The sequence below is a fragment of the Nuphar pumila genome, chromosome 10 (assembly GCF_984573655.1).
Source record: "Nuphar pumila chromosome 10, dmNupPumi1.hap1.1, whole genome shotgun sequence".
Classification (NCBI taxonomy): Eukaryota; Viridiplantae; Streptophyta; class Magnoliopsida; order Nymphaeales; family Nymphaeaceae; genus Nuphar; species Nuphar pumila.
Window position 1 is genome coordinate 80,212,231 of NC_143258.1, and position 27,313 is coordinate 80,239,543.

General features: G+C 38.4%; 2 protein-coding genes across 3 annotated transcripts; one reads left to right on the forward strand and one right to left on the reverse strand.

The window, feature by feature from the left end:
• Positions 1–2,440: 2,440 nt before the first annotated feature.
• On the forward strand, positions 2,441–22,609 carry LOC149826989 (uncharacterized). 2 transcript variants are annotated; one of them, XM_090019096.1, is made up of 5 exons: positions 2,441–2,643; positions 4,091–4,261; positions 4,343–6,372; positions 6,492–6,517; positions 21,158–22,609. In XM_090019096.1, exons 3-5 carry the CDS (start codon positions 4,455–4,457, stop codon positions 21,914–21,916), a joined length of 2,703 nt encoding a protein of 900 aa, XP_089875222.1. In that variant the 5' UTR covers positions 2,441–2,643; positions 4,091–4,261; positions 4,343–4,454; the 3' UTR covers positions 21,917–22,609. The 2 variants fall into 2 exon arrangements, with proteins under 2 accessions (XP_089875222.1, XP_089875223.1); XM_090019097.1 differs by having other exon boundaries at positions 4,363–6,372.
• A 216-nt stretch (positions 22,610–22,825) lies between these two features.
• On the reverse strand, positions 22,826–26,757 carry LOC149826990 (SNF1-related protein kinase regulatory subunit gamma-1-like). Its single transcript, XM_090018408.1, has 8 exons — positions 26,622–26,757; positions 25,297–25,466; positions 25,170–25,205; positions 24,654–24,743; positions 24,427–24,585; positions 24,140–24,222; positions 23,308–23,499; positions 22,826–23,222 (listed from the first exon to the last, which is right to left on the reverse strand). The coding sequence occupies exons 1-8, from the start codon at positions 26,755–26,757 to the stop codon at positions 22,826–22,828; spliced, it is 1,263 nt and encodes a 420-aa protein (XP_089874534.1).
• Positions 26,758–27,313: the final 556 nt, after the last annotated feature.

A 27,313-nucleotide genomic window follows, 5' to 3' on the forward strand; every position in this document is an offset into this window, starting at 1 on the left:
GGAGGGTTTCCCCGTCCATCGGTTCTTCACCCTCTGGCTTTTTATGAGAAAATGACAACTCTCATGGAAAAACATGGTGCCACGTGGGATGACCATTTTCTCACAGACCCGCTTGTTTCAAGTTTCCCCTCAAAAAAATAATTTTTCTAAAGAAAACAGACTTGTCTCCATGAAACAGGTGGCCTAAGAAGATAATGCTAGCACAGAGGGGACCATACACCATGAATGTTGTAACTTGCCCTTGAACTCTTCAAATGGATAGGCAAGTGCCACCTTGCTAATGGTGGATAAGCACAATTTCCAATAAACGTTCTTATTAATTTTGAGAGAGAGAGAGAGATTGCAAAAAGAATAGGTTCTTATTAATTTGAGTGAAAGAAAATAATCAGGAGAAGTTGTGAATCAAGTTGCATTGTCTGGCTATTCCTTGAGCCAGGGTTGAACTTCAGTGCACTCTCAGGTTGGTTTGTACAGTTGTTTTAGGGTAATTGTTGATACTAATGATGGTATGAAACTATCTAGTAAAAATGTTGTCTACTTAATTGGGCTTGATGCATGGGCATGCTGTTCTCTCTCTCTCTCCCTCTCTTTTTTTATCCTTGAATTAAGAAACATGATTAATTTGAATCAAGGTCTTGAATAAAAAAAAAAAAATTGTATCATAAAATTTTGGTAAATTGAGGACCAGATAATTTTTTATTATTGAAGTTTATTTGAGCCTACAAGGCTTTGCACACCTAGAAGGTGGGAGATCAGCTTAAGGTGTTCCAAGTTGAAGGACATTACAAGTTTGATATAAGCGGTATGCATCTCATGCAGCAAGACTGAAGTAGGAGCAGGATGCACAAACTGGCCATATAGGCATGGCAGCCCTACCCGAATCCAAACTTTTGGATACAAACCCATTTAGTACATATTTAATTTCTACGTACTCATTATTCTCTTTCTCTTTCTCTCTCTCTCTCTCTCTCTCTCTATATATATATATATATATATATATATATATATATATATATATATATATATAAAGTGACCATAGAGTTCAAGCCGAATAATGGTGTCCATCAAAGGGTGGCCACCCATCACTTACCAGTAAACATCACCTATTAAAGTTGATGTCCACAAGACTGGTGCAAATTAAAATTAGGGGTATTTATTCGTGTGCTTATCAAGAATAAATTTTATTTATCACTCTACACAATTTAGCTTTAATGCGAGGGGAGGCTTCATCATTGAATATCCACCAGGTGGGAGGAGCTCTTGCAGGTTATGCTTGGGAATGCAAGCTGTTGGGGGGTCTGAAACAGCTAAAAATTATGAGGATTCGGATCGAAATTGGATCTTGAACTGCTAAAAATTACGAAACCTCTATCTTGGATGAAGACCCATTTGCATCCCTAATATAAACTTAGTGGGGGTATTCAAGAAAAATGAAGAACGAAAGTCAGTGACCTAAAATGTAGGCGGCTAAATGTAATAACAGAAAGGTAAGAAATCATTTTGGTAAATAGCTTATCAGTTTGCAAATTGCCCCCCAAAAGAAAGACTTAGAACTCATTCGGACGTAAATGCCCCTGGAAATCGGTAGGAACAACCTTGCAGATAAATATCTCCCAGGGCACTCTGCGTCATCTTCTCCCTGTCCGTACATGGCCCATCGAATGGTGGTGTGAGCCCACGGGTTTCAAGGAGAGGGTGGGGAAAGGGAATCCCTCTCGGTGGGCCCTCCGGAATAAAACGAAATATCGCCTGCGTATTTTAAAGCGGAAAAGATCCGCAAAAGGAGGAGCTGGACGTAATAAAAGAAAAATAGAGGACTTTGTAATAAATTGTGAGCAGATAGGTTTCACAAAAAAAATCCAAAGCAACAATAAATTGCAATTTTCATGTCCTAAACTTTTTTTAGAAACCTTCATTAGACGAAATTCTTTTCTTTTCTACCACACATTTGAATGTTGCACCAACATGTCCTCAATGAACGTGAGAAGCTTGAGCTTATAAGCGGATCAGTTAAGTAAACAAAGTATTTCACGTGTTGGCCAAATTGTGGGGTTGTGTTTGACATTCCCCAAACAGGATGGGTGGAAAAAGGAATTAGTGCAGAAAAGAGAGGGAGATCACGTAAAGTGGTTATAAGTAGTAATAATAATAAATTTGTGAGCAAGGGTGGAAAGTGGAAAAGGGAAAAAGGTCAGGGTAGCGGGCAAAAGTTGAGGGGTGTTAAATGGGAAAAGTGAAGAAAAGGGCGAAAAATATCTCGCAACAGCACGTCGGACGTCGTGAAGAGATCAGGTGCAATATGATTGCACAAATATTTGTGCATTACGCACCTGATCACCCTCTATCTTGTGGACAGGAAGTTGTGGGGCCCAAGGCCTGATGGAAGGCGATCAGCTCAGCTGCTTAATGCATAAATTTTGTGCACCCGATCCGGACTCTCGGACATCTCTCTCTTTCTTTCCTATGTGTGTGTTGCCTCCGTGTATTTAGAGGCGGCGGCAATGTGTTGGTTGAATTCCAGTCGATCTCTGTTTGTTTCCCATGCAGTGACTTTCTTTTCTCTGATGGGATTTTGAATTCCGGTAGCACTGTGGGTGTTTGGTTTCCAGGGAAGCTCTTCTCTTCTCTTTTCTCTTAGTCGAGGTATTTCTCTCTCTCTCTCTCTCTCTCTCTCTCTCTCTCTCTCGATCGACCGAATGGAAATGGTGTGCTTTTTCTATGAACAGGTCTTTCCCAAAATTTAGGCATAGAATCAATGGTTTGGAAGGAAAATAGTAAATAGAAAAAGTGCTCTTTGAAAGGGAAAACGAAACAAGAAAGTGTGATGCGGAGAGGCTTCTTCAGGCGTACAGGGATGCGTTGCTTATTTCCTGATGCCTTTGTACCGGTGGTGTCGCGATATCTTTAACGAATGGGCACCTCCTGTTCGACTTCGATCCTTACCGGCGGGTTCTGCCCCAGCTTGGCATGAAAAAAAAGAAGCTTCTTTCTTTTGCATGATCGGGGAAAATCGCCTCGCTCACCGAGTTCACTGGCCTAAAAAGTAAAACCCCAGGTCCCCTTTGCCCGCCAGGGAGTGCACCCATCCTTGGCTTCGCATCAAGGGATGGATGCATACCTGTAGGTTTCGAATTCCTGACTTCCCATCAACTTGGTGACTTTGCGAGTGGCCCCTAGCAGATGAGCGGATTCCTCTCTAGGTTTCGTCAGATTTTTCTGGATGCCTTTTTTAGCTCTTGGGTTGGTCAGCTTCTAGTCCTTTTTATTTTATTTCCCCTGAAGATTTAGATATCATGAGCGATTTCCTATGGGACTTAAATGTCGAGCTCTTTTAGTTACTTTTCTTTTCTTCGTTGCTTTGGCGATGATACGATTGGTTTTGTAAATTGATTATCATTACTGCTTGTTTGGATTCTTTGGAATCCAATTCCATCAAAACTCTTCTTCCAAAAAAAGGATAAAAGAGAATTTTGAAAGAACTGGATTCAGATTCCACCTAATTTAATCCAAACACACCCTTCAAGTAGTGAAGTGGGCAAAAAAGAAGAAGGCAGAAAGGAATAATAAAAACCCAATTCTCTGAATCCTCTTTTTCGAAGAAATTCTTAATGTAATCATTACGTGTTGTGCTTAAGATCTAATTGTTCACTCTGGTTAAGCTCTGATGAATTCGTGTTCTCTGTTGCCTTGGTTTCCTTTTAGCTTCTTGCAGTTGTGGCATTATCTGCTGTGCACATCTGATATTTTCTCTCCTCATTTTACTGCTTTTTTGTGGGTTTTCTTATTCTATTCTTGTTTGATGATTGTTTGGTGCTTCCATGGATGTTTGATTCAGCCCTTCTTTTACTGTCTTGTTCCCAGTGTACTATTTAGGATATGCTTGTGTTCCGTGGCAACACATGCCGTGGAAAGACCGTCTGTGCCAACAACATTAACGCAGAAAATGGGGCCTGCGGAAACGCATGGGGCCCTGTGCGTTTCTGTGGAAGCCTCCTTGTTTCTGTATCACACAAACATAACCTTAATGCTAAGCTTGAGAATTGTGGTGATCTTTTCATGTTGCAAGTTTTCTTGATGTCTGTTTTTTCAGTTTCTTTGCTTATTTACAGGGCTTGCTGTTAACTGTGCGGGTGTTCATAAAGCGCCATCAATTTAGGTGATAAGTAGCTTGGTTTCCAGAGTGCATAAGGTTTTCCCCTTTGGTTCTCATTTCTCCTTCATGAACTTTGTCAATTGGGAGATAAGTCGGAAGATATTCGAGGTAATTTTCCTCATCTCTTTGGTGAAAACTCTGGTCTTCATCTGGAAACCACAATTTGTGAACTCTGTAACCCACATCCAGGTTTCCTCTTGGTGAAGCAGAAAATAGCTTGGGTGCTATGCTGGACTGCTGAAGCCAAGAAATAGCCAATTGTTGTCATATGTAAATTAAGGTGCTTAAAATCCTCTTTTTAATGATGGACCGTGTTGTAAAGAGTTGTGAATCCAACAATGTGTTGGTTCACAAGTCTGATAGTGCAAATGTTAGAGAACCCATTTATCATTCGAGGCGATCAAGCAAAGAGCATGCTTCACAGAGTAACTCAAAATTGCCAATTCCGAGCGTAAGAGCAAAGCAAGCTTCTGAGGAGAATCTGCCTCAAGGATCAGATCATAGTAAGTCCGGAAGTCCAGAAATAGATTTTAGTGTCAGCAATGGTCCTGAAAATGACTTACAGAGAAATGGGCAGGAATTTGTAGAGGTAATGGTGAGCCTTCTCCAGCCTGGTGAAAGGGTAATTACTGAGTCCAACAGGACTAAGAGCATGGACAAATTATGTGAGCTTGTGACGAGGGGTCCTAAAACCTTGAGTCTTCCCTCACCAACTAAACCAGTGATAATGAATGAGTTACCAACCTTCAGACAGCCTTGTGATTTTGGTGATCAGCAGAAAATATGCACATCGACGATTCTGTCTCCACAGTGTTTCCCTTCTGCATCGCATGCAAACTTTGGACTATTTGCCACTCCGTCTCTTATCTTTTCATTTGATAAAACACTCAAGGATTCTCAGCAGCCTACTTCTTTGGAAGTTGCTCCTAGAGAATCTTCTTCACCTCATGCAAAGGAAACATCTTTTGGTGACACTCCAGCAGGTCATGCTAATCCATGGCCTTTGGCAGTGAGAGAATGTATTGGGCAAGAAGTGGACTTTGCTGCTAAAACATGTAATGACCAACTTGAAGATCTGGCAAATCAGCCCCATCAGGTGTTGAAACTAAACCATGAAAACAATGATTTATTTAATTCAAAGTTTGACAGAGATAAGTTTGTTGTATCGACTTCAGATGGTCCGATGCATGGAATACTAGAACCATTTGAATCTAAGCGGTCAAGTTTGCAGTCGTGTAGATGTAGCAAAGACAAAAATAGGCAAGGTAACTCTAGAGAGACCTATGAGGAACACATTACTAATACTCATTCAACTTACTGTGATAATAAACAATGTTGCTACCACAGTTTCACTTTTCTTGATACTGAAAAGAAAATGTGCATGGTGGAAACAGCCGATGGTGGAAGTAATGATACTGAGAAGAAATTCACTCGGCCTTTTATTGGCAATTTTCTTCTTTCAACCTTTATGGAAGGTGAAAGTAAGATTGTACAGAGCTTTTCTGGTATGAAATTTTCACAGGGTACCAGCGAATGTACACCTGGGGCTGCCAATTTTGTAGAAATACCAGGCAGAACTGCTTCAAATAAGATGCCTACGTGCTCTATCCGTGATATGGTGACATTAAGGATTTGTGCAACTGTTGATAAGGTAGAGGGAGTTCCTTGGGGACCTTCAAAAATTTCAAAAACTACTCATCGTTTTCTGTTCACAAAGAAGACAGATGTGACCTTTTCAAAGGAAGACCAACTGATCCAAAGGTCATTGGTTGATGCAGAGAGCGACCGGAATGCTTTCCTTGGAATGGTTGGTTTGTCTCCATCTTATCACCGTGATAAGAAAGACACAAGGATCATGTCTTCAATAAAAGTTCCGAAGATCGATCTGCTGCATGAAGACATGCACGGTTCTTGTTACAGTTTAAATGACAATGCAGAAGAGCAATCAGATTTTAAACAAGACCAAGTTTCTTCTCCAAAATCTAGGGGTAGTAATGAGATTCGTGTTGGTACTGGTAGTTCTGAAGCTTCCTTTGAACGACCCCCTGCACTACTGATCTCAGAGAAAAATGTTCTGTGCAGAAAAAGGCCTGCTAGTACTGAAGAGATGGGAGGTCTAGCTCATTCCAAAACTAGCTCCAGTAATGTGCAGAGTGAATCATCTGCCGAGACAGAACAACTGGATTTAAACATTGTGCTGTCCAGGAACTGTGATAAAGGTATGTCCTAGACTCCTAGTATTCTTACAGTTTTGTTTTAAAAACTTTGATGTTTGGGGAAGTATCCAGTGCTTATTCTCTATAAGCTTTGTAATAGGTTCATGTCTTATGTTTTGCAGGTCCAATCTCCAATACAATCCATAAGGTATGATTCAGATCCTGCGGAATTATTTGTGCTATAATTTGGAAAGATTTATGCTGTAAAACAGTTGGACTGATGATGAGTGAATTGCAGTCTCATGCATAACAACAACAACAAGAAGCAATGCTATAAATATAGTGTATCATAGTACCGCTAGCCCATGTGATACGATATACCCCCCCCCCCCCCGCCCCGCCTTTCTACCAAAAAAAGCAGAAAACACAGTGTATCAGACCGTATGGTATGATCCAGCTATTTTTTCACTTTTTTTGTTGAAAATTTTCACGTAATTTATTTTGGATCCTTTTTCACTTTTAGTGATAACTTTTTACATAAATAAGGCTTTAGTAGAGTCCTTTTCACTTATTTCATAAGCTAGGAGAACAAAAAAATAGAAATTTCGTCTTAAATTGTAAAGAAGAGAAGTATTTAGTATGGAAGAGCACACATTATTCAACTTATTGTAATTAGTGAAAATAATTAATTAAAGGCATTATACTTATGAAATGGCATTATTTTTTTTACTTTTTAATGTTTAATGTCAGACTCTTGTTACATGTAATGGATACATTGTTATAATGTCATATTTGATAACTGTCAGTCAGTCACATATTTATTCACACCCGCCCGGGCTGCCCAAGTGGCATTGGGCCTGGGGAGAAGGTGTTGACCCCTTCATCCTAGGTTTGACTCCCATAAGGTGTGTGGGTGCCTTTAACTAGTGGGCTCTGTAAGGGCTTGGGTATCGGTGACCCCACCCAAGGTCTACCTCACAGGGGGCGGTCCCATTAAGTAACCCGATTCTCGGTGAAGGTTTCTCGTCATAAAAAAAATTGTTACATGTTTATTCATGCTCAATTTATTTCATAATTAAGTTTACTTAATACTGTAGTTTGACTACTTAATGTGTTTATTCTCTGTGGTCTTTTTTTTCTATAACTGTTTTAAATTTTATTTTTGAATTATATGATTGTTATAGTTTGTTTACTTCTCTTTTGTTTGTTATCTAATGCGACTCTTAATAATAAACCTTTTGTTTTGTTAGTTGTTAGTTTGTTACAATATCGTTTTGCATGTTATAGTAGTACATGTGTATTTGATTTAAATCATATCTAAGATACTTGTTCATAATGCTTGAATTTGATTATTTTTTCTATTTTATTTTATGGTTTTTCTAGTTTTTTATGTTTTTTATGTTTTTTAAATTTTTTTGCAATTTTTAAGATGTTTTTTTCTGTATCTTATGATACAATATGTACAATAATTACAACATTAACAACAACAACAAAAACATCATCTATAAGTTGATGTTGGTGGTTTTGAAGAAGCCATTAAACCTTCAAACATGGCATTTTGCTTTTTAATTTGGTTAATGTCCCACAACCATCTCTGATCATATTAGGATCTCTTCCTATATAATTTTTGCATAGTCAAATCAAGCAATAATTTGATTATAATATATAACTAGCATACGTTTTAATTCAAAATAAGCAGGTGACATTATCGTGGTTTCAAATCTAGCTTCCTGGTTCCCATCATGCTGCCAAGCTTGTGAAAACCCTGATGAACTTTGCAAAGAAATGAGAGAGAGAGAGTCTTTACGTGGAAGATGGAACCATGTTTCTGTCAATATATTTTTGTTTGATAGTGAGAGCAGATCTTGTAAACTGATTAATTTTGGATGCATGTGTTAAAATATATGTATGTATATATTTATATATACATACATATATAGTTATATAGGTAAATTCCCTATAGGGACATTTTAGTCATTTCACATACATATAATAAAACTGTTTTTTAACAGTTTTTTTTCTGTTATTTTGGAGAACCATTGGAGGCTCTATGGTCAAAATGCCCAGAGTCGTTGGGACTCCCAACGGTCCGATTGGGAGCTCCCAATGATCCCTCTCCTTTCCTTGAGTTGTATATATAGGGGGTGTTCCCTCCTATTCTTTCAAGTTCTTTACTTGAGCATTTCCTCAATAAAAGATATACATTTTTTACTCTTGTGTTTGCCCTTGTTGGCTATTTGAGTTATCCCTTAGTGGACTTGTGCATTTACACATTGTGAGTGTGATCTTGTTAAGCCCTTAGTGTGAGATTTTTCCTCTGAACCTATTTTGTGAGAAGAGAAAGAAAGAGAAGGATAGAGGTTGCGGCTATCATGATTTTAATCTTGAAATCGTGACCTAGAACCATGTATTAATATGTGTTAGTATACAATATGGGTCCGGGTCTGGTATAACATCCAGACCCAAAATGAAATAAAGACTATACATAGTATGGACCCGGGTTTGATATGATATCCAGACTCAAAAAATACAATAAACACACTTTTTCACCTCCCCTCAATGAACAACTTGCCTTTAAGCATCCAAAAACGATCTTTTGTCAAGCCCTTTGGAAATATGTCTGCAACTTATCTTTCAGTATTAACAAACTCAGGCTCGATCTCTTTTTCTTCAACTTTTTGTCTCACAAAATGTTGGTCGATCTCAATATGCTTAGCACGTCTGTGATGTACTGGATTGAATGACATGTTGAGAGCACTTTGATTGTCACACAACAAGGTAGATCGAGAGATCGTTTCTTCCACTTCAGTTAGTAGATGCTTGACCCGTGTGACTTCGGCAATAACGGCAGTCATGGATCTATATTCAGCCTCAGTGCTTGATTTAGCGACAACCTTTTGTTTTCTACTACTCCGAGAGACTAAGTTTCTTCCAATAAAGACACAATATCCTGATGTAGATCTTCGTTCATCAGGATCCTCTGCCCAGTCTGCATCACAATATACAATAAGTTCACACACATCCTTGCCAGACGACTATGGAGAATATATCAACCCGTCCCCAATGGTCCCTTTCAGATATCTGAGTATCCTCTTAACCGCCTTCATATGTCCAGTACGTGGTACATGCATAAACTGAGACACTTGATTGACTGAATAAACAATATCAGGACGAGTGAATGTGAGATATTGTAACATCCCTATTAGACTGCGATACCTGGTGGAGTCTTCACACAGATCTCCATCATGAGTACTGAGTTTTTGGTGGAGCACACTTGGAGTTCCTAGAGGCTTGTAGTCTTTCATACCTGCCTTGCTGAGAACATCCATGGTATACTTGTGCTGAGTGAGAGTCAAGCCATGAGTCTGGCTGTCAACTTCTACACCAAGAAAATAGCGCAAGGCACCAAGATCTTTCATTTTGAACCTCTGACCTAATAGGTTTTTTACTTCTTTGATGTAAGCTTCAGAGTTTCATGTGATGACAATATCGTCAACATAAATTAATAATAGGGTGATTACATTCTGACTTCTAAAAATGAATAATGAGTGATTCAGTAGAGAATGTGAAAATCCATGCTTTTTAATCTCAAGTGAGAAGCTGTCAAACCAAGAACGAAACACTTGTTTTAGGCCATAGATAGCTTTTTTTAGCCTGCATACATGGGTTTTACAGTTTTGCTCGTGATATCCAGGGGGTTGTTCCATGTAGACTTCCTCCTTTAAATCCCCATGCAATAATGCATTTTTCACATCAAGCTGACTCAGCTTCTATCCATGTTCGACAACCAAGGAAAGAATAATTTGAATCGTTCCCATTCTCACCACTGGACTGAAGGTCTCATCATAGTCTTGCCCTACTTCTTGAGTGAACCCTTTTGCCATTAGTCTTGCCTTGTATCGTTCAATGGTTCCATCTGGTTTATACTTTATTTTGTAGACCCATTTGCATCCAACAACATTTTTGTCAGGTGGTCTGGGAACAATTTTCCAGGTTCTACATTCATGTAAGGCTTGCATTTCATCATTCATGGCTTCTACCAATTTGGTAGAAGTGGCTGCTTGATAGTACATAATAGGTTCATCTTCCTTATTGAGGGCAGTTAAAAAGAATTGAAAATCCAAGGAGAAGTTGTTGTAGCTGACCCATCTATCAATAGGATGTCGCATGCGATTGGATCTTCTGACCTCAAGAGTATGAGAGGATGTAGGATCAACTGCTAGGGTGCAATTTAGAAGGCTTGGAGCTGTCATTCTCTGTCTAGTATAGGAAATACCCTTGTATCTGACCGGTACCGATGATGGTGCTTCTTCCCAATTTTGTGATCCCGATGTACCAGTAGTCTCAAATATTTCTTCTTTTTGTTGCATATAGTCTGGAGAATAGACTTCATTGGAATTAGCAAAAAGTTCAGAATTCAGCCAAGGATAATAAACTTTGGTTGTGTTAGGGGACATATCTGTTGTGTTAGCTTTGTGATCAAAATTTTGCTCATCAAAGACAACATTTCTTGAGATTCTGATGCGTCCGTTGGCAGGATCATAACACCTATATCCTTTGTAGTTGTCTGCATATCCTACAAATCTACACTTCTGAGCCTTGTCCTAAAACTTGTTTCTCAGGGACCGATCAATATGCACATAACAAACACATCCGAAGGCACGTAAATAATGATAACTAGGATGAACTCCAAAAAACAGTAATAAGGAGACTTATCTTCCAAAACAACCATAGTCTATCTATTTATCACATGTATCGCAGAATGAAAAGCTTCTGTTCACAAATTAATGTGAAGATTACTGTCATGGAGCATGCTCATGGCACTTTTGACGATATGCTTGTGTTTTCGCTCAGCAATCCCATTTTGTTGTGGTGTGTTGGCAGGACACCCTTCTTCTTATTCCATTGTTTTGGAGGAAAGAAATAAAGTCACTAGATGAGAACTCCCCACCTCCATCACATTGGAAGAATTGGATGAACTCAAAGAATTGATTTTTTACTAAGGAAAGAAAGTTTTGAAATAAAATGAAAACTTACGACTTATTTTTTATGAAGTATATCCAAGTGTATCGGGAGTAGCTATCAACAAAAATTAAGTAGTATCTGTTTCCAGATCCAGAGGCAACTAGAGCAGGACCCCATACATCAGAACATATTATCTCAAAAGGCTTTGAAGCTCTCTTATTAACAGAGTGAAATGGCAATACATGACTTTTGCATAAAAGACAACTGAAACACTTCTGACTTTTCTCATCCACATGGAGACTTTTTTTTGGAATGAAATTATTAGAAACAAGTTTCTCAATAAAATGACTCCCACAATATCTTAACCGACTGTGCCATAGGAAAGACTTATTACATTCAGAAATACTAAAAACATTTGCAGTAGACAAAGAACACAACTCTAATGAAGACTTCGAATCCAGGTGAGTTGGGCGGACAGGATGACATGGAGCTTCTTGAAAGACATACATATTGTCTCGTCTCTTTTCTTCCGCGAATGTTTCCCTCGTGCGAAGGTCCTTGATCTGCACAAAGAATGGAGTAAATTCAACTGAAGCATGATTATCATCAACAAGTTTAGAAATAAAGACTATTTTTCTTGATGTTGGGAGCATGAAAGACATCAGAAAATTCAAGAGTAGAATGTGGCATGGGAATGACAGATTTTTCAATATGAGAAATAGGATGGTAGGATCCGTCTCCGGTGACAATCTTACTTTTGCCAAAATAAGGAATAGGTTTATATAGTTTACCTGCATCACCAGTCACGTGAGTTGCTGCTCCTGAGTCAATGAACCAGGTTCCTTGATCATTCTGCTTTAAATTCAATTCTGACAAGGCGGATATCAACAAATCTCTAATCTCTCCACTGTCTCTGATATTGCTGAACTTTCTTTTTTGGTTCTGTTTGTGGAGTCTTTCCTTTATTTTCAGGATTGTGCCAACAATTCGCCTTGATATGCCCTCTTTTGTTACAAAGAAAGCAAGTGGGGATAAGTCTTTGTCTCTGAGCATGGGTCAACATATTTGGGGTGGGAAGCAAACCACGTCCTTCGTGTCCATTTCGCCCTTGTCCACCTCGCCCCTGTCCTCGACCATAAGTCACCCCTGTGGCAAAAACTTCTTGAGAATTTGCATGAGCGTGGGTTCCTTCAGAAAATCCCTTCAGAGTCATTTCATACTGAATTAATTTAGCTCGCAACTCATCAAAAGTAGGAAGGGCAGGTAAGCACAGTAGTGAAGTGACGATCATGTTATAGTCGGATTCCAATCCACTCAGAGTTTGTTGCACCATATCATTGTCACTCACTGCACATCCTATAACTGCAAGTTGGTCTTTGATAGTCTTTATCTTGTTTAGATATTCCATGATGGTCATGGAGTCTTTTCTCAGCAGCTGAAATTTTTTCTTGAGAAAAACCATCCTCACCTGTGAAACTTGTGAATACGTCTGAATCAATCTCTCCCAAAGTTGCAGAGCTGTACAATTGTCAGGAATTGCAACAAGAACCTCTTGAGACAATGTAGATGTAATGTATGCGACTATTGATTGGTCTTTTCTTTCTCAGTTGAGATATTCTGCATTTTTGATATACACAATTGAGCTTGCCCCTTTATCATTTTTCTCTTCTCTCACAACAAATTCTAGTGGGACTGGGGTGGTTCTATCCAAGTGACCTAAGAGACCTTGGCTCTTTATAAAAGGAATGATTTGTCTCTTTCAAATCAAGAAGTTTGAGGTGATTAACTTTTCGAAAACAAGTTGATTGAGGAAACTTGAAGAAAGACTCGATTGAGAAGAATGAGAATCCATGAAGGAAAAAGAATTGAACAAGGATATTCGGGTGTTCACGAAGTGCCCAGTCTACTGCCAAAGAGGAGTCGCCCCTTTTTTTTTCTTTTTTTCTTTTTGGAGCTGAGCAACCTTCGAGAAACTAGCGATTAGAGACTGTCAGATTCAAAGAGAGATCAGATCTGAATTTTTCCTTCCTCTTTTCTATAAAATTTGAGATTGACGGAATAGGAATTTCTCACACGTTGAACAGAAGTTGAAACTAATTGCGTTTTTAGATTTGGATGAAAAACATGAGGATGACGTTGACAGACAATTGTTATGTGAGTACCAATTGTGTATGTGAGTACCAGTTGTGACAACGAGAAGAAAACAAGCTGAAAGGTGGAGACACTTGATAGAAATGAAAACAAATTAAAATTCTGCTGTCAAATATCAAATCTGGACAGCAAAAGTTTGATATTTCAGATCTGATGCAACTTCACACTCAGATCTGAATGTTCCAGTCCAAGTGGCAGAAGGACGCGCTGGGGAGAAGTGCTCCAGATCTGGTGCAAAAGCACAATCAGATATGAATATACTAGACGAATAAGAAAATGGGTTGACTTTAGGGTTTCACGTGAAACAATGGATTCACGTGAGACGCTATGTCACAGGGATTCGGCTAGCAGGGTGCCGCACCCGCGTCGACGCGACTCGACGCGGGTGCGGTCAATCCGATCCTGGGTGCGTTGACCGCACCCAGGATCATTTATGTCCTTTTTTTTTATTTTTATTTTTAAAAAATTGCCCCTGCGATTTTTTTTTTTTTAAAAAATCTGCTGACAGCAGTTGTCAGCTGCTGTCAGCTCCTGACTTTTCAATGATGGTGGTAGCCTTGCTTGTGCTATCGTGCAGCTGTATATAAAAAAAAAAATCTGCTGCTGTCAGGAGCTGACAGCTCTCAGCTCCTGACTTTTCAATGATGGTGGTAGCCTTGCTTGTGCTATCATGCAGCTGTATATAAAAAAAAAATCTGCTGCTGTCAGGAGCTGACAGCTGCTGTCAGCTCTTGACTTTTCAATGATGGTGGTAGCCTTGCTTGTGCTATCGTGCAGCTGTATATAAAAAAAAACTGACAGCAGCTGTGACAGCTGCTGACTTTTCAATGATGGTGGTAGCTTTGCTTGTGCTATCGTGCAGCTGTATATAAAAAAAAATCTGCTGACAATCTGCTGACAGCAGCAGACAGTTGCTGTCAGCTCCTGACTTTTTTTCAATGATGGTGGTAGCCTTGCTTGTGCTATCGTGTAAAATTTGAAAAAACCCGCCCCCCGACCCCTTATATATATATATATATATATATATATATATATATATATATATATATATATATATATTGCCCCTGCCGCACCCCGCACCCGGGTTTTTTGGAAGTGCCGAATCCCCGCACCCATGTGACATAGGTGAGACGTGATTTTTTTTTTAATACAAGGATAAGAAGTAGGATATTTAAGAGATTCACGATTCACGTGATGATTTAGAGATTCATGTTAGGGATTCACGTGAGATGTGAATCCTCCATGAAAGAAACGAAAAGAGAGATGAAGAGAGATGAACAAATTCAAAAGTGAAGAAAAACGAGAGAGATGAAGAGATCTCAAACCTGTGGTCGCACCTTTTGGAAGCCCTCTTCAAACCCTAGGTGGATCTTTGCTTTGATACCATGTGAGATTTTCCTTCTGAACCTGTTTTGTGAGAAGAGCTATGTCACATGGGTGCGGGTGCGGGTGCTTCCAAAAAACCCGGGTGCGGGGGTGCGGCAGTGACAAAAATGTAATATATATATATATAAAGGGGGTCGGGGCGGGTTTTTTCAAATTTCATTTTATATACAGCTGCACGATAGCACTAGCAAGGCTACCACCATCATTGAAAAGTCAGGAGCTGACAGCAGATTTTTTTTTTATATACAGTTGCACGATAGCACAAGCAAGGCTACCACCATCATTGAAAAGTCAGCAGCTGACAGCTGCTGTCAGCAGATTTTTTTTATATATATAGCTGCACGATAGCACAAGCAAGGCTACCACCATCATTGAAAAGTCAGGAGCTGACAGCTGCTGTCAGCAGATTTTTTTTAAAAAAAAAATTCGCAGTCCATTTCATAGGGCAATTTTTTTTTTAAAAAAAAAAATCCAAAAAATAAATGAACCTAAATGATCCTGGGTACGGTCAACGCACCCAGGATCGGGTTGACCACACCCGCGTCGACGCGGGTGCGGCACCTTGCTAGCCGAATCCCTGTGACATAGGAGAAGAGAAAGAAAGAGAAGGATAGAGGTTGCAGCTTGAAATCGTGACCTAGAACCATGTATTAATATGTGTTAGTATATAATATAGGTCCGGGTCTGGTATAACATCCAGACCCAGAATGAAATAAAGACTATACATAGTATGGACCTGGGTCTGATATGATATCCAGACCCAAAAAATACAATAAACACACTTTTTCACTTAGTAGGCATTGGGTTGTGCTTGTACATTTTTGTGATTGCAATCTTGTAAGCCCTTAGTGCCATTGTTTTACTATTTCCATTATTTCGTTATATGGTATCAAAGCTATCGGGTTATTGATGAAAAACATCTTCAAAGTGATTGAGTCGTAGTGATTCAAAGTGAGGAAAAACTTCTTCAAATGTGCTATTGCACATTATTTCCTCTTCTCTTTTCTCTTACTATCCATCACGTAAAGATTGGAGCATGAACAAAAAACCGATCTCTCTTTCAAGCTAAATGGCACAAAATACATGATGTGGGCATCTACTATGGATAACAATCTTAAAGGAAAAAAACTTTGGGGTTATGTCATGGGCATCATTATGGAATCACAAATCAAGCTCATCAAAAGAGAAGGAGATCAAGAGAAAGCCTTAAAAGGTGATGCACGTGTGAAAGTCATTCAAGTCCATCAAACTTAGGTAATGGGCCGAGAAAGTAATCATTGCCAAGATTGTTGCATGGTTTATGAACAATGTTGAGCTCAAGATATGTGCTAACATTGCCAAATTTCGTAAAGCCAATGAACCTTGTTTTTTTCAAAAGTTATGTATACCCAAAAAAACCTTGCAAGACAATTTTTCTTACCAGATAAGATACAGACAATCAAACAAGGTAAAATGAGTGATCGTGATTAGTTTAGCTCTCTTGGCCCACTATGGGACGAATTAGCTTTTGTTGAACCCGAATGGGTTACTAGTGAAGATGTGGAGCTATGAAGAGAATAAATGGAAAAAGATTTTTTTTTTTTTCAATTTTTACATGGGCTTAGGCCCGAGTTTGAGCAAGTAAGATCTTCTCTCCTCCGTAAAAGTAACTTCCTTTGGAAGATGTGGTTGTTGAAGTTTGCCAAGAAGAAACTCGTTTTGGTATGGTTAAAAGGAGAAATGAAGTATTTGCCATCTTTAAACCCGGCAATCATGTTAAATCTTACAAACTTCCACACTTTGAGAGGCAAAATAACTATAATGGTGGGTATAAAAATGTCATTTGTTACCATTGTTATGAACCGGGACACATAAGGCCAAATTGTCTCAAACTTAATAACAAAAGCAAAGTAGCTTTCGTTGATAAAACTACACCAAAGAAAGAAGAGTCAATTAGAAGAGAAGGGGACACTTTTTCTCTTACCCAACTATTGAAGGCACTTCAACAACTACTTAAATCTCCATCAACTTCGGGGGGCGCGATAGCGTCTTCTTCTCCTTCAGGTATGTGTTCTTGGATTCTTGACTCAGGAGTTTTTTTTCATACGACTCCATATGAAAATAGTCTATCTAATGTTTGCACTAATTCAAAAAGTTTCTATGTTTCCACGGTCGATAGAAAATCCTTGCAAATTAAAAGTATTGGAACCCTAGATTCTTCTCAAAACTTTTGTGTTCCAAAAAGTAGAGTTTCAAAATTAAATTTAATTTTTTTTTCGGTTTCTCAAATATTCGATCATGGATGTGAAATCTTCTTCTCATCTAAGAGTTGCTTCGTGTAGGATCTCCAGTCCAAGAAGCGGAGTGGGCAAAGTGATAAGAGAGGAGATCTCTACTTCATGGAATCTTTAAATCTCTCATCAAAATCATTTTGTAACTATGTCTAAGATAAAGACATTGAAACTTGGCATAAGAAACTTGAACATCCAAGCTATTTAAAGATGTATCTTTTCTCTTTTGGGGAAAATTTTTGTAATGTGAGAGTTAATTTGCAAGAATTGTATTTTTGAAAAAAATAAAAGCTATTCCATTTCCAAATATAACATTTTTTCTAAAATACCTTTTGAATTAGTGCATTCCGATGTTTGGGGGCTCTCCTCAGTCATATCAAAAGGAGGTTATTTATATTATGTTACATTTATTGATGATTTCAATAAATATGTGTGGATTTACTTCCTTAATCTCAAATCCGACGTATTTTCTTATTTTAAAGAATTTCACATGATTATTAAAAATCAATTTCAAAGCAATATGTCTATCCTTAGATCCGACTCAAGCGGGAAATACTTATACAATGAATTTCAAAATTATTTAAAACAAAATAGAAATTGTCACAAAAAAATTTGTCTAAGAATTTCTCAACAAAATGGGTTAGCCGAAATAAAACACATATTATAGAAACCGTTAGGATGCTACTTATCTCTAAAAATATTCCAAAAACAGAATGCCCTCTTCATCCCTACAAAATGTTTCTCCATACAAAACATTTTTTAAACAAATTCTCAATTATAAAAGTTTAAAGATTTTTTGTTGCAAGTGCTATCTTCTCTTACATAAAAGAGATAAATTATCTCCCAAAGCTATTGAATGTACCTTTATGGGTTATATTGTAAACCAAAAAGGCTATGGATGTTTTGACTTCAAGAGTTACAAACTTTATGTTTCTAAGGATGTAACCTTTTTAGAAAATGAAGATGGACTTGAGAAAACTAAGGAAAAAGATGAAGTAAATTATAACTTCTTATTTGATTTCTTACCACAATAAGAATTAACCTCTTGTGATGTTTCTTCAAATAATGATTCTTTGAATAAGAATGGTGATGATAATGAGCACTTAGATGCTGAAATTGTTGAATTACCATCAAGTAATGATATTGTTGATAAACCAATACAAGTGTAACTCAACGAGAGCAAATAAATCCTTCAAGTGCTTTAGAAAAATATACACATAATTCTCTTGTAGAAGTAACTCCACTTATAAGATCCAATTGGATTTTTATTCTACCTAGTAGGTTTGTATCGTATGATATTTTGACACAAAATTATAGAGCATGTTTAATAACCTTACATTCCTACTATGAACCATCACACTATAATGATGCTAAAAACGTTGAGTTGAAGCAATGAACGTTGAATTAAATGCTCTTAAAAGGCTAATACTTGGGAAGTAGCTTCATTATCCTTGGAGAAGAAAGTTGTAGAATATAGATGGGTTTTTAAGGTTAAAACCAAGAAGGATATTCTCAAGAATATGAGATTGACTACGAGGAAGTCTTTGCCCCAATAGCTAGAATTACTAGTGTTAGAACCCTTATAATAGTTGCTTCAATTAAAAAATGCTAAAAATGTTTTTCTTAACGAGGAATTAAGTGAGGAAGTTTATATGAACCCCCCACCAGGAGTTGGTATTAAAAATAGTAAAATTTTTAAACTAAAAAAGGCCTTGTATTGTCTTAAATAGGCTCTAATGGCCTGGTATGATAGATTTAGTAGTGTCATGTCTTCTTTGGGTTTTCATTAATGTTATACTGACACTGCTCTTTTTATTAAAAGTACATTGTCATACTTCTACTTTATGTAGATGATATGATAATCACTGAGAGTGACAAACAGGAAGTTAGAGATATTAAAAATATTTTAAAAGAAATTTTTGACATGTTTGACTTGGGATATTTGGGATATTTTCTAGGTATTGCAGTTTGCATACTCTTCCAGAGGGTACATTTTGTCTCAAATGAAGCTTGTTGCTGACATTTGCGCCAAGTCTGGAATTTCAGATGACAAGAAAGTAGAAACCCCAGAAGTGAATAATGCTAAATTGAGGCTTGAAGATGAGACTCTTCTTGAAGATCCTACATCCTATTGTCAGTTGATCAGGACACTCACTTATCCATCACCAGACCAGATATAGCCTATGTCACATAGTTACGGGTGCAAGTGCGGATGTGGCGATGCGACACTTTAAAAAAACTTGGGTGCGAGGTGCAGGGAGGGTATATATATAATTTCTAACAGTTTTAAGTTAACACTACATGTATGTGTGTATATTTATGTATTTATATATAATATAGATAAAAATGGACTTGATTAGGGTTAACTGAATCTATTTTTGGATACAAATAGACCTCAATGTTGTTGACTTCACCTAACATAAATGAAGTTGTATCCAAGTGTCGCACCTGCCTGGGTGCGGGTGCGGGTGCGAGTGTGGTGCCCTGTTAGAAGAGTCAGTGTTATATAGGATATAGCTCATGCAATTCATTCTGTCAGTCAGTTTTAACATGCTCTAACCACTGTACACATGAGTGTTGTGTTAAGAATTATCAGATATATCAAGAATACCATCACTAAAAAGGTTTTTTCTATCATCTTCTTCCTCTTTGGATTTATTTGCTTATATTGATGCTGATTGGGAGGAAATCCCAATGATAGAATCTCAACTATAGGCTTTTGTGTGTTTTTAGGAGATTCTCTAATTTCGCGTAGATGCAAGAAGCAACAAAAGATATCCTTGTTTTTAACCGAAGCTGAATATCGGGCAATGGCTACGACAACAATAGAACTTCTATGGTTGCAAAGTCTTTTCAAAGATATGGGTGTAATCATCTCGACTTCTTTGAAGTTGTATTGTGATAACAAAGTGCAATCTACATTGCTTAGCAATCGCACCTTCCATGAGTGTACCAAACATATTGAGATAGATTGTCATTATGTCAGAGATGAATATTTGAGAGGAAATATTACATTGTCGTATAAAAAACAAAATACCAGCTTGCGAATTTCTTCATCAAAGCTCTTCCTGCACCTCATTTTATAACAAACTTTCAGTTATTTCACTGTAAGTTTGAGAGAAAGTGTATATATATAGGTAAATGACTTATAAGGGCATTTTAGTCATTTTACACATATAATAAACTATTTTTTTAATAGTTTAATATTCTTTTTCTTTGTATTTTTATTTTTGGGATGAAGGCGTAGTTGTTTTGTATTTTTATTTGTCTGTTATTTTGGAGAACCACTATGGTCAAAATGACCATAGAGTCATTCCGAACGACTCCATTGGGAGCTCCCAATGGTCCCTCTCCTTCCCTTGAGTTGTATATATAGGGGGTGTTCCTTCCTATTCTTTCAAGCTCTTTACTTCAGTATTTCCTCAATAAAAGATCTATATTTTTTACTATTGTGGTTGCCCTTGTTGGCTATTTGAGTTGTCTTAGTGGACTTGTGCTTATAAACATTGTGAGTGTGATCTTGTTAAGCCCTTAGTAGGCATTGGATTGTGCTTGTACATTTTTGTGATTGCAATCTTGTAAGCCCTTGGTGGCATTGTTTTACTATTTTCCTTATTTCATTACAGTATGCATGTTCTTCCTCAAATCAAACTGTCAGATCAGCAACTATGACATCTTTTCTGGTGTTGACATGTGTTTGCATTGATAATGAAGTTTACAGGCATACCATATCAGTTGTTCGATAGCCAGACAACAAATTGAAGTCTTCTTTCTGTCCCTCTAATGCTGCAATTTTTATTTTCAAATACCTCATTTCTGTAAAATCTTATTCATTGGGCAGGTGGTAATTATCCAACAACTGTTGTTAAAAGTTGAATATTCAATTGAACTCTAATGTTAAGCAGTACTTGTGAATTGGAATTGGGATGTGGCATCGGATTCCTCAAAATGGAATCACTTATTGTCTGCTGAGAAATCGCCTAGTTTTATTGTTTGTTGTGGTCCTGCTAAGATAATTATTAATATTTAACATGATTAGTTGATGATATTACTGACCATCTCTACTAAACCAACAGGACTGTCTGAAAGCCGAGATTTCATGGGAACCTTCGGAAAGGATGACTCTATCAGTCAAAGAAACAGGAAGTGGAACTATGGAGACCAAGATTCCTAGCATAAATGATGTGTTGCCCTTGTGTTCGGGTGATGATGGATCTGAAAGCAAGAAAGAAATATGTGCGTCCAGAACAAACAGTTTGGATGCAGAAGACCACCCTGGACATGTAGATCAACCTGGTACTTCACAATCAGATTTCAGCCATCTGGGATCAGACCCAATCAGCAGACCAGTTAAACGTGTCAAACATAGCCATTTAAAGGCTTTTGGCACCAAGAGATCAATCGTTGGAGATCTTTCTTGTGAAGATAAAAGGATTAAACTTCTCAGCAAGGTGCTGAACTACAGTAGATCCAATTCAAACTCTGAACTGCTATCGAGTGCACACATTCAGAAGCAGCAGCGGCAGTTGGTTGAGATGGTGACCTTGCCAAGACGGAGTAAATCAGCTGCTGAGCAAATCAAGGAAAGTAGGGATATCTTGTCTAATCCTTGGATCCAGAGGTGGCGATCTCCCAAAGCCCGAGGCATGCAAATGGGCTCTGCAGAGGTTACCTGCGAGCCAGAATGCTCAAAGGTGTCTATAATTGAAATTCAGAGTAAAGAGTTCCCTAGCCTTGGGGCGATGGCCTTAATGGGGAAGTCGCTAATTAATTTCAGGCCATGTGATTTCAGGAGGAGAGGCTCTTTAGTTGTATGGAAGATGGAGAAACATTGAGAAGAATATCATGCTCAACAGTTAATGCTGAAATTGAGTTGAACTTTAGGGTACTTGCTGAAAGTGACCATTAACTGGGGTTTTGCAATTTTTCTTAAAAAAATGGAATATTCATATCTTGTGAAAAGCATGAGAGGTAACGGCCGAGGGAAATTTCACCATCACTTCCCCACCTTTTTAGGTAGAGAATTTTCATTTTTATGGATTTGAAAATGGTACAAAAAAAGGTGAATCACCGTTTTGAATAGGATGGAAAGATTCTATTTTTCATACTTTGTACAGAATATTCCTACGATTCTTCCACCTCCAGACGCAGTATTGTTAATTTGTTATGGATATAGGGAAGATGGAAGCCAGAAAAATGAAGAGTCAAGGTAAGTCATGAACTCGAGCATGGAACTGTTAAGAATTTTGCACTTGCGAATATTGCCCACCATGATTGAACTCGAGCAATTGTTTTTCAGCAGCTTCTATCATTTTTAACTTACTGTATCAAAGATACTGCATTTTTACTCCATATCCATATTCCATTGTTTGCTAGTTGTGATGGAAAACATACCTGCAGGACATGGATTCATCTTGTTAACTGGAGATTGATGTTCCATATTGCTCCATGAGATAAGCTGTATTTTTCTGCTAAATGATGAATAATTTGGCACTTGTGCCTTTTGTTAAAGGAACTCAAACATTTGAATAAGCAAGAATTGCTAGACTCTGAAACGTACCAGATTTGCTAATGCAGATCTGGATGGAACTGGTTTAGTAAGAAATTAGAGTCTAGTCTGGTCTCTGCAAATGGCAATACATGTAAAACATCAATATGCCAGAGCTGTTTTCATGTCATATATCTTCTTTAGACCCTTTGCTTGGTGGTATTATGTTTTTAAAGTCAATGAATGTTGTTACTCTTCAACGATGATTAGTAACAATATTTCCCTTCTCAACATGGCACCCACTGTCGTGCAAAGCAGACTCAAAGAAGCCACCTTGGCCAATCTTGGAATTGGCAGGTGGGGAGAACTGCATTATTATGTCCCTAAGGGTGATTACACCACCAACTTTTTCTCTCACAACCAAGAAGCTACGGTCACTTCTGCATTTCACCAGGCTTTCTATCGCTTGCTTCAGCGTGTCTGTTTTCTGGTTAGAGACTACAAAGTTCATCTTTGGCAGGCAAGCACCTTTCAGATGCAAGCTTCCAGCAGAGAAAAGTGCACCCAGGTCTCTCTCCGATGGATCTACTGGAGGTGAGCGTGAACAAGTTCTCATGGCATCAAAATCAATGAATTCCTTTACAGCCATTGTCCTGTCACCCACCAAAGAAAAAAAAAACTTGGTATTTGGAAATTTACAAAGTTAAATTGTGTCATGAAATGGCTGTAATAACATACTTTCTACCACTGAATAGTCTACTTTCATCCAGGAGAAGTGGGATGTCGGTGTTCCTCACACAGCCAATCAGGCTTTTGGATTCACGATCAAGAACAGGAGTCCCACTTATACGATTTTCCCACAAGCTGTGCAGTGCTTCAGCAATGCTTTGGTCTCCATACACGTGCACAAGATGATCCCCTTTCTCAAACCTTTCACAATGAAATTCTTTTGATATATAATTAGCCTACTTATGTTTGTCACGTTTGTTTTCTTTTTCGTAATTACAAAAGAGAGAGAAGCACGTATTACACCAGAAATTTCTTCGAAAATTGACCGTTTTTTTAATGAAATAGCTCATGGAAGATATCACAATGACACCACCTCCCTGTCCACCCAACACCCCCCCCCCCCTGCCCCCGCCAAAAATAAATAAATAAACAAATAACAGCTGCATCCAAATCTACGTACCTGACTTGAATTTCTTCTGAATTTATCCAGGAGAAAAAAAAATAGATTCTCAAAATCATTGATTTGAACTTGTCATGAGGTTCCGATATTGTATTTTTTTTCAGATTTTCTCAACAATTAATGTATGAAGATGTCTTCAGGTTAACTTTTCCTAAACTCCTCTCTTTCGTCTTCATCAAGATTCGACCAAGATCTTCCTATGAAAAAATGGTGAGTTGATTGGCAATTATGGTGTGTGATAAACTTAATTACACTTTCCTATAATCTTGCAAGCTCTCACTAGTTATTGGACGTTGGTTGAAAGACCATGCTATATCAAGCTATCCCCTTAACTAAGGTGAAACCTTGAGAAACAAAATGAAACCTTCTCATTTGACTTGCCTGAATTCTGAGAGAGCTTTATCTGCAATTCGATCAAACCAATGTAGTCCACTGCATTGTAGAAGCAACTGCACCACTGCATTCTAAAACTCAAAAGGATGTATGATCATGTATCAGTCAATGATGTGTGTGTGTGTGTGCGCTAGTACGTCTTTGTACACACACGTGTGTGTGAATTTTTTCTGATAATGAGGAGAAACCACAGCTATGGTTTCCGTTGTGGGCCAAGAGGTACCACTCTGACCGCGGCCCTGTTTCAGGAGTTTGAACTGAAAGAAATAATTCACCTGTGTAAGGAAGCCTGTAACCCTTGAATCAGATCGATTGATGATAGGCACGGCTTTCAACTGATGCTTTGACAACAGAAGCAGAATGTGCAAGACACTGTCATCTGGGTATGCTGGAAGGAATGGACCCCACCTAAATGACTTGGCCAATTCTTTGATCTGTGGTTGCATTGTGCATATTAGATCATTGCCATGTAGCCCACCTTGCAGTAGCTTATTGTGCATACCTTGGCTTGACCAACATGAGGGAGCTCATCCAATGCAGAGAAGAAGCTATCGCCTTCCTTTTCAAATTTGTTGGTTGATTTCTCAATTTCCTATCAAACAAAGCTGATCAAGTTCTAAACATACTCCTTAGTATTAAGAGGCTGTTAGGTCAACCCAAGTGCCCACATGGAGAAGTACAACAAACCCTACAGAAATAACCGCCTACCTGTGAATTGAGATCAGGTGCAATGTGATTGAACGCTTTTAGTGTGCTGCTGCATCTGATCACCCTCCATTTTCTGTCAAGCCCAACAACAGATGGTGGGTGATCGGGTGTAGCAGCACGCTACTGATCCTCCCTCCCCACATTTGATGCTAACACTGGCACTGTTCATCTGCAGATGGGGGTATATATAGCAGTTCTACATGTGCCATCACTAATGGGCATATCTCAACTGTTTTTGTTGTTACAAGGGCTAGACAGGGAGGGTAGATCAGGTGCAATCACATTGCACACTTTAAGTGTGCTGATGCACCTGACTGCCTTCCATCTCTGGTGTACAGTCTGTCAGCTGTGAGGCCCAACAGAAGATGGAGGGTAGATAATGTGATTGCACCTGATCTGCCATGGTAGACAAGGTTCCAAAAATTGTTCGTTTTTACCTCCATGCACCAGAGAACCAAGCTGGAAAGATCAATCAAGCCGATGTTCCTCTCAGAGACATTTCCGGCATCTGTAGTCCATTCATCCACAATTGGTGCGGCAAATATGTCTTGTTGGTGCAGCAAAGCAATGGCATCTCGAATGCAATCGCTGGGTTTCAGTTCTAGCACTGACCAAATAAGCAAAATTCAGTCTTTGATAATTCTGGGTATGCTGGCATCGAAGCTGAACGAACTGAACACAAAGTGTGATCAGCGTGGCTGGTTTTTTGTGGATAGTCAAACCGAGTTTCAATTCAGCATACGACGAGCTCGAGCAAAATGAGTTGAGTTTGAGATGGCCTTTACGAAAACAAATATATTATTTCAAAGTTGGAGCGCTCTAGATAAACTACCCATCTCGCTGTGTCCAATCCCAACTCCCTTTTCCCGTGAATGATCAGTGCCGCAGTTAGGCATCCTTAAAATGCCATCAGATTTGCTAAGCTCAAGTTGAGTCGTTTACATAAATTTAAAGCTGAAGGCAACAGCCTAAACTCCAAACCTATTGCTTGCAGCTTGGATAATGTATTTAACGCTTGGAGTATTTTGCACTACATTGTGCGATATAAGTATTTTTAAAATATATATATTACTACCTTAACACGTGCTGGGCAAGCCGTCTCATTTAATTTTCAGCCTTATTTACAAGCATGCGTGGTTGCTGATGTCAGAACCAGCTCATCAACTGAGAGAGATCCAGCCCCAAAGGGGTTTTGGCATAGTGGGTTGGGGGCCTAAGCCGCTAGGCAGGGTGGTCTAGGTTCAAATCTCATGGGTATCACCATTTGCACGAGCTGAAAAGCATGATGACTCCCCGAGGGCAAGGGTTGAGCTCATACAGTTTTACACTGTCAGGACAGTAATCTTAAGTATGGTGGTACGCAGGCGCATCTACATCTCTGTGCCTGGGGCGGTTTCTTCAAGTAAAAAATCAGAAAAAGTATGGCAGGCAGATCCAGTGCGGCTAGCTCTTTCATCATGAGAGCGATTTCCCCATGTAAATATAAAAAAAAAAAAAAACTGAGAAAAAAATCTAGGATGCCTGCTTGTGTGGCAATATTCTATGGCCCATAGCAACAGAATGCAGACCCACTTAAAATGCTGTCATGTGAATGGTCCACAGAAGCGGGCACTTAAACAATCCTTGTATCCAGTGTAAATTAGATGAATATATTTTGGTTTGTCCCTTTCGCTTGCCTACCAAGAAACTTTTCCTATTGATTGATTTTTCTTAACCAAGAAAAAAGAAAACACAGAGAGAGAGAGAGAGAGAGAGAGAGAACCTGGGGAATTGTGGATGCCAGGTATAGAGGAAATTGGGATATGGTCGAGAAAGACTTGGAGGGCATGATTAGGATCATCAGGATGGGCAGCAGATTCTTTGTCTTGAGCAACCACAACTTCCTCTGTCCCCTTCATTGCCTTTTCTCTCTTTCTCCCTGTAAACTTGCACGTTTAACCATTCGTAAGAGCTTGGAGGTGGTTTTTAGAGAGAGAGAGAGAGTTAGTTTGCATGCTGCTGCCACGTGGTGTTTTCGGACTCTAGGGAACACTTGGCAAAATTAAGGGTGTTTAGATCCGGAGTTACGTGGTCTTAACCATAATGACAAAAGTTAAAAACCACAAAATCTCGTGAGTCGAAAACTTGAGAGATTTTGAAAATTTTTATAAATCTTGCATTTTTTTTTGACAAAATCGCAGCAATAAAAAATAATTTTAAAAATATATAAAATAATTTTTTATAAAAAAATATAAATAAAACACATTGAAAATGAAAATCTCGCGATAAATATATGCTAAAACAGTAAATATTGCCATATTTGTCATTATTTGAAAATCTCGCAAGAAATTGTTGTTTTAAACTTTTAGGCAATTTCATGCGATATTATGGCAAGATTTTTATAAATCTCACGGTATTTGTTAGAGCGGCCTTGACTCTGCATTCCCATGTTTGGGAGGAGCTCTCATTGGAACA

Bases quoted from the DNA above. Each gene is read 5' to 3' on its own strand.
- LOC149826990 (XM_090018408.1), bottom strand. From the start codon at position 26,757: ATGAAGGGGACAGAGGAAGTTGTGGTTGCTCAAGACAAAGAATCTGCT. The intron at 25,467-26,621 runs GTTCTCTCTCTC...TTATTTGGTCAG, and splicing joins TGGCATCCACAATTCCCCAG to TGCTAGAACTGAAACCCAGC. The intron at 23,500-24,139 runs GCAAGTCAAATG...TCATTGTGAAAG, and splicing joins AAAGCTCTCTCAGAATTCAG to GTTTGAGAAAGGGGATCATC.
- LOC149826989 (XM_090019096.1), top strand. From the start codon at position 4,455: ATGATGGACCGTGTTGTAAAGAGTTGTGAATCCAACAATGTGTTGGTT. The intron at 6,373-6,491 runs GTATGTCCTAGA...TATGTTTTGCAG, and splicing joins GTCCAGGAACTGTGATAAAG to GTCCAATCTCCAATACAATC. The intron at 6,518-21,157 runs GTATGATTCAGA...CTAAACCAACAG, and splicing joins TCTCCAATACAATCCATAAG to GACTGTCTGAAAGCCGAGAT.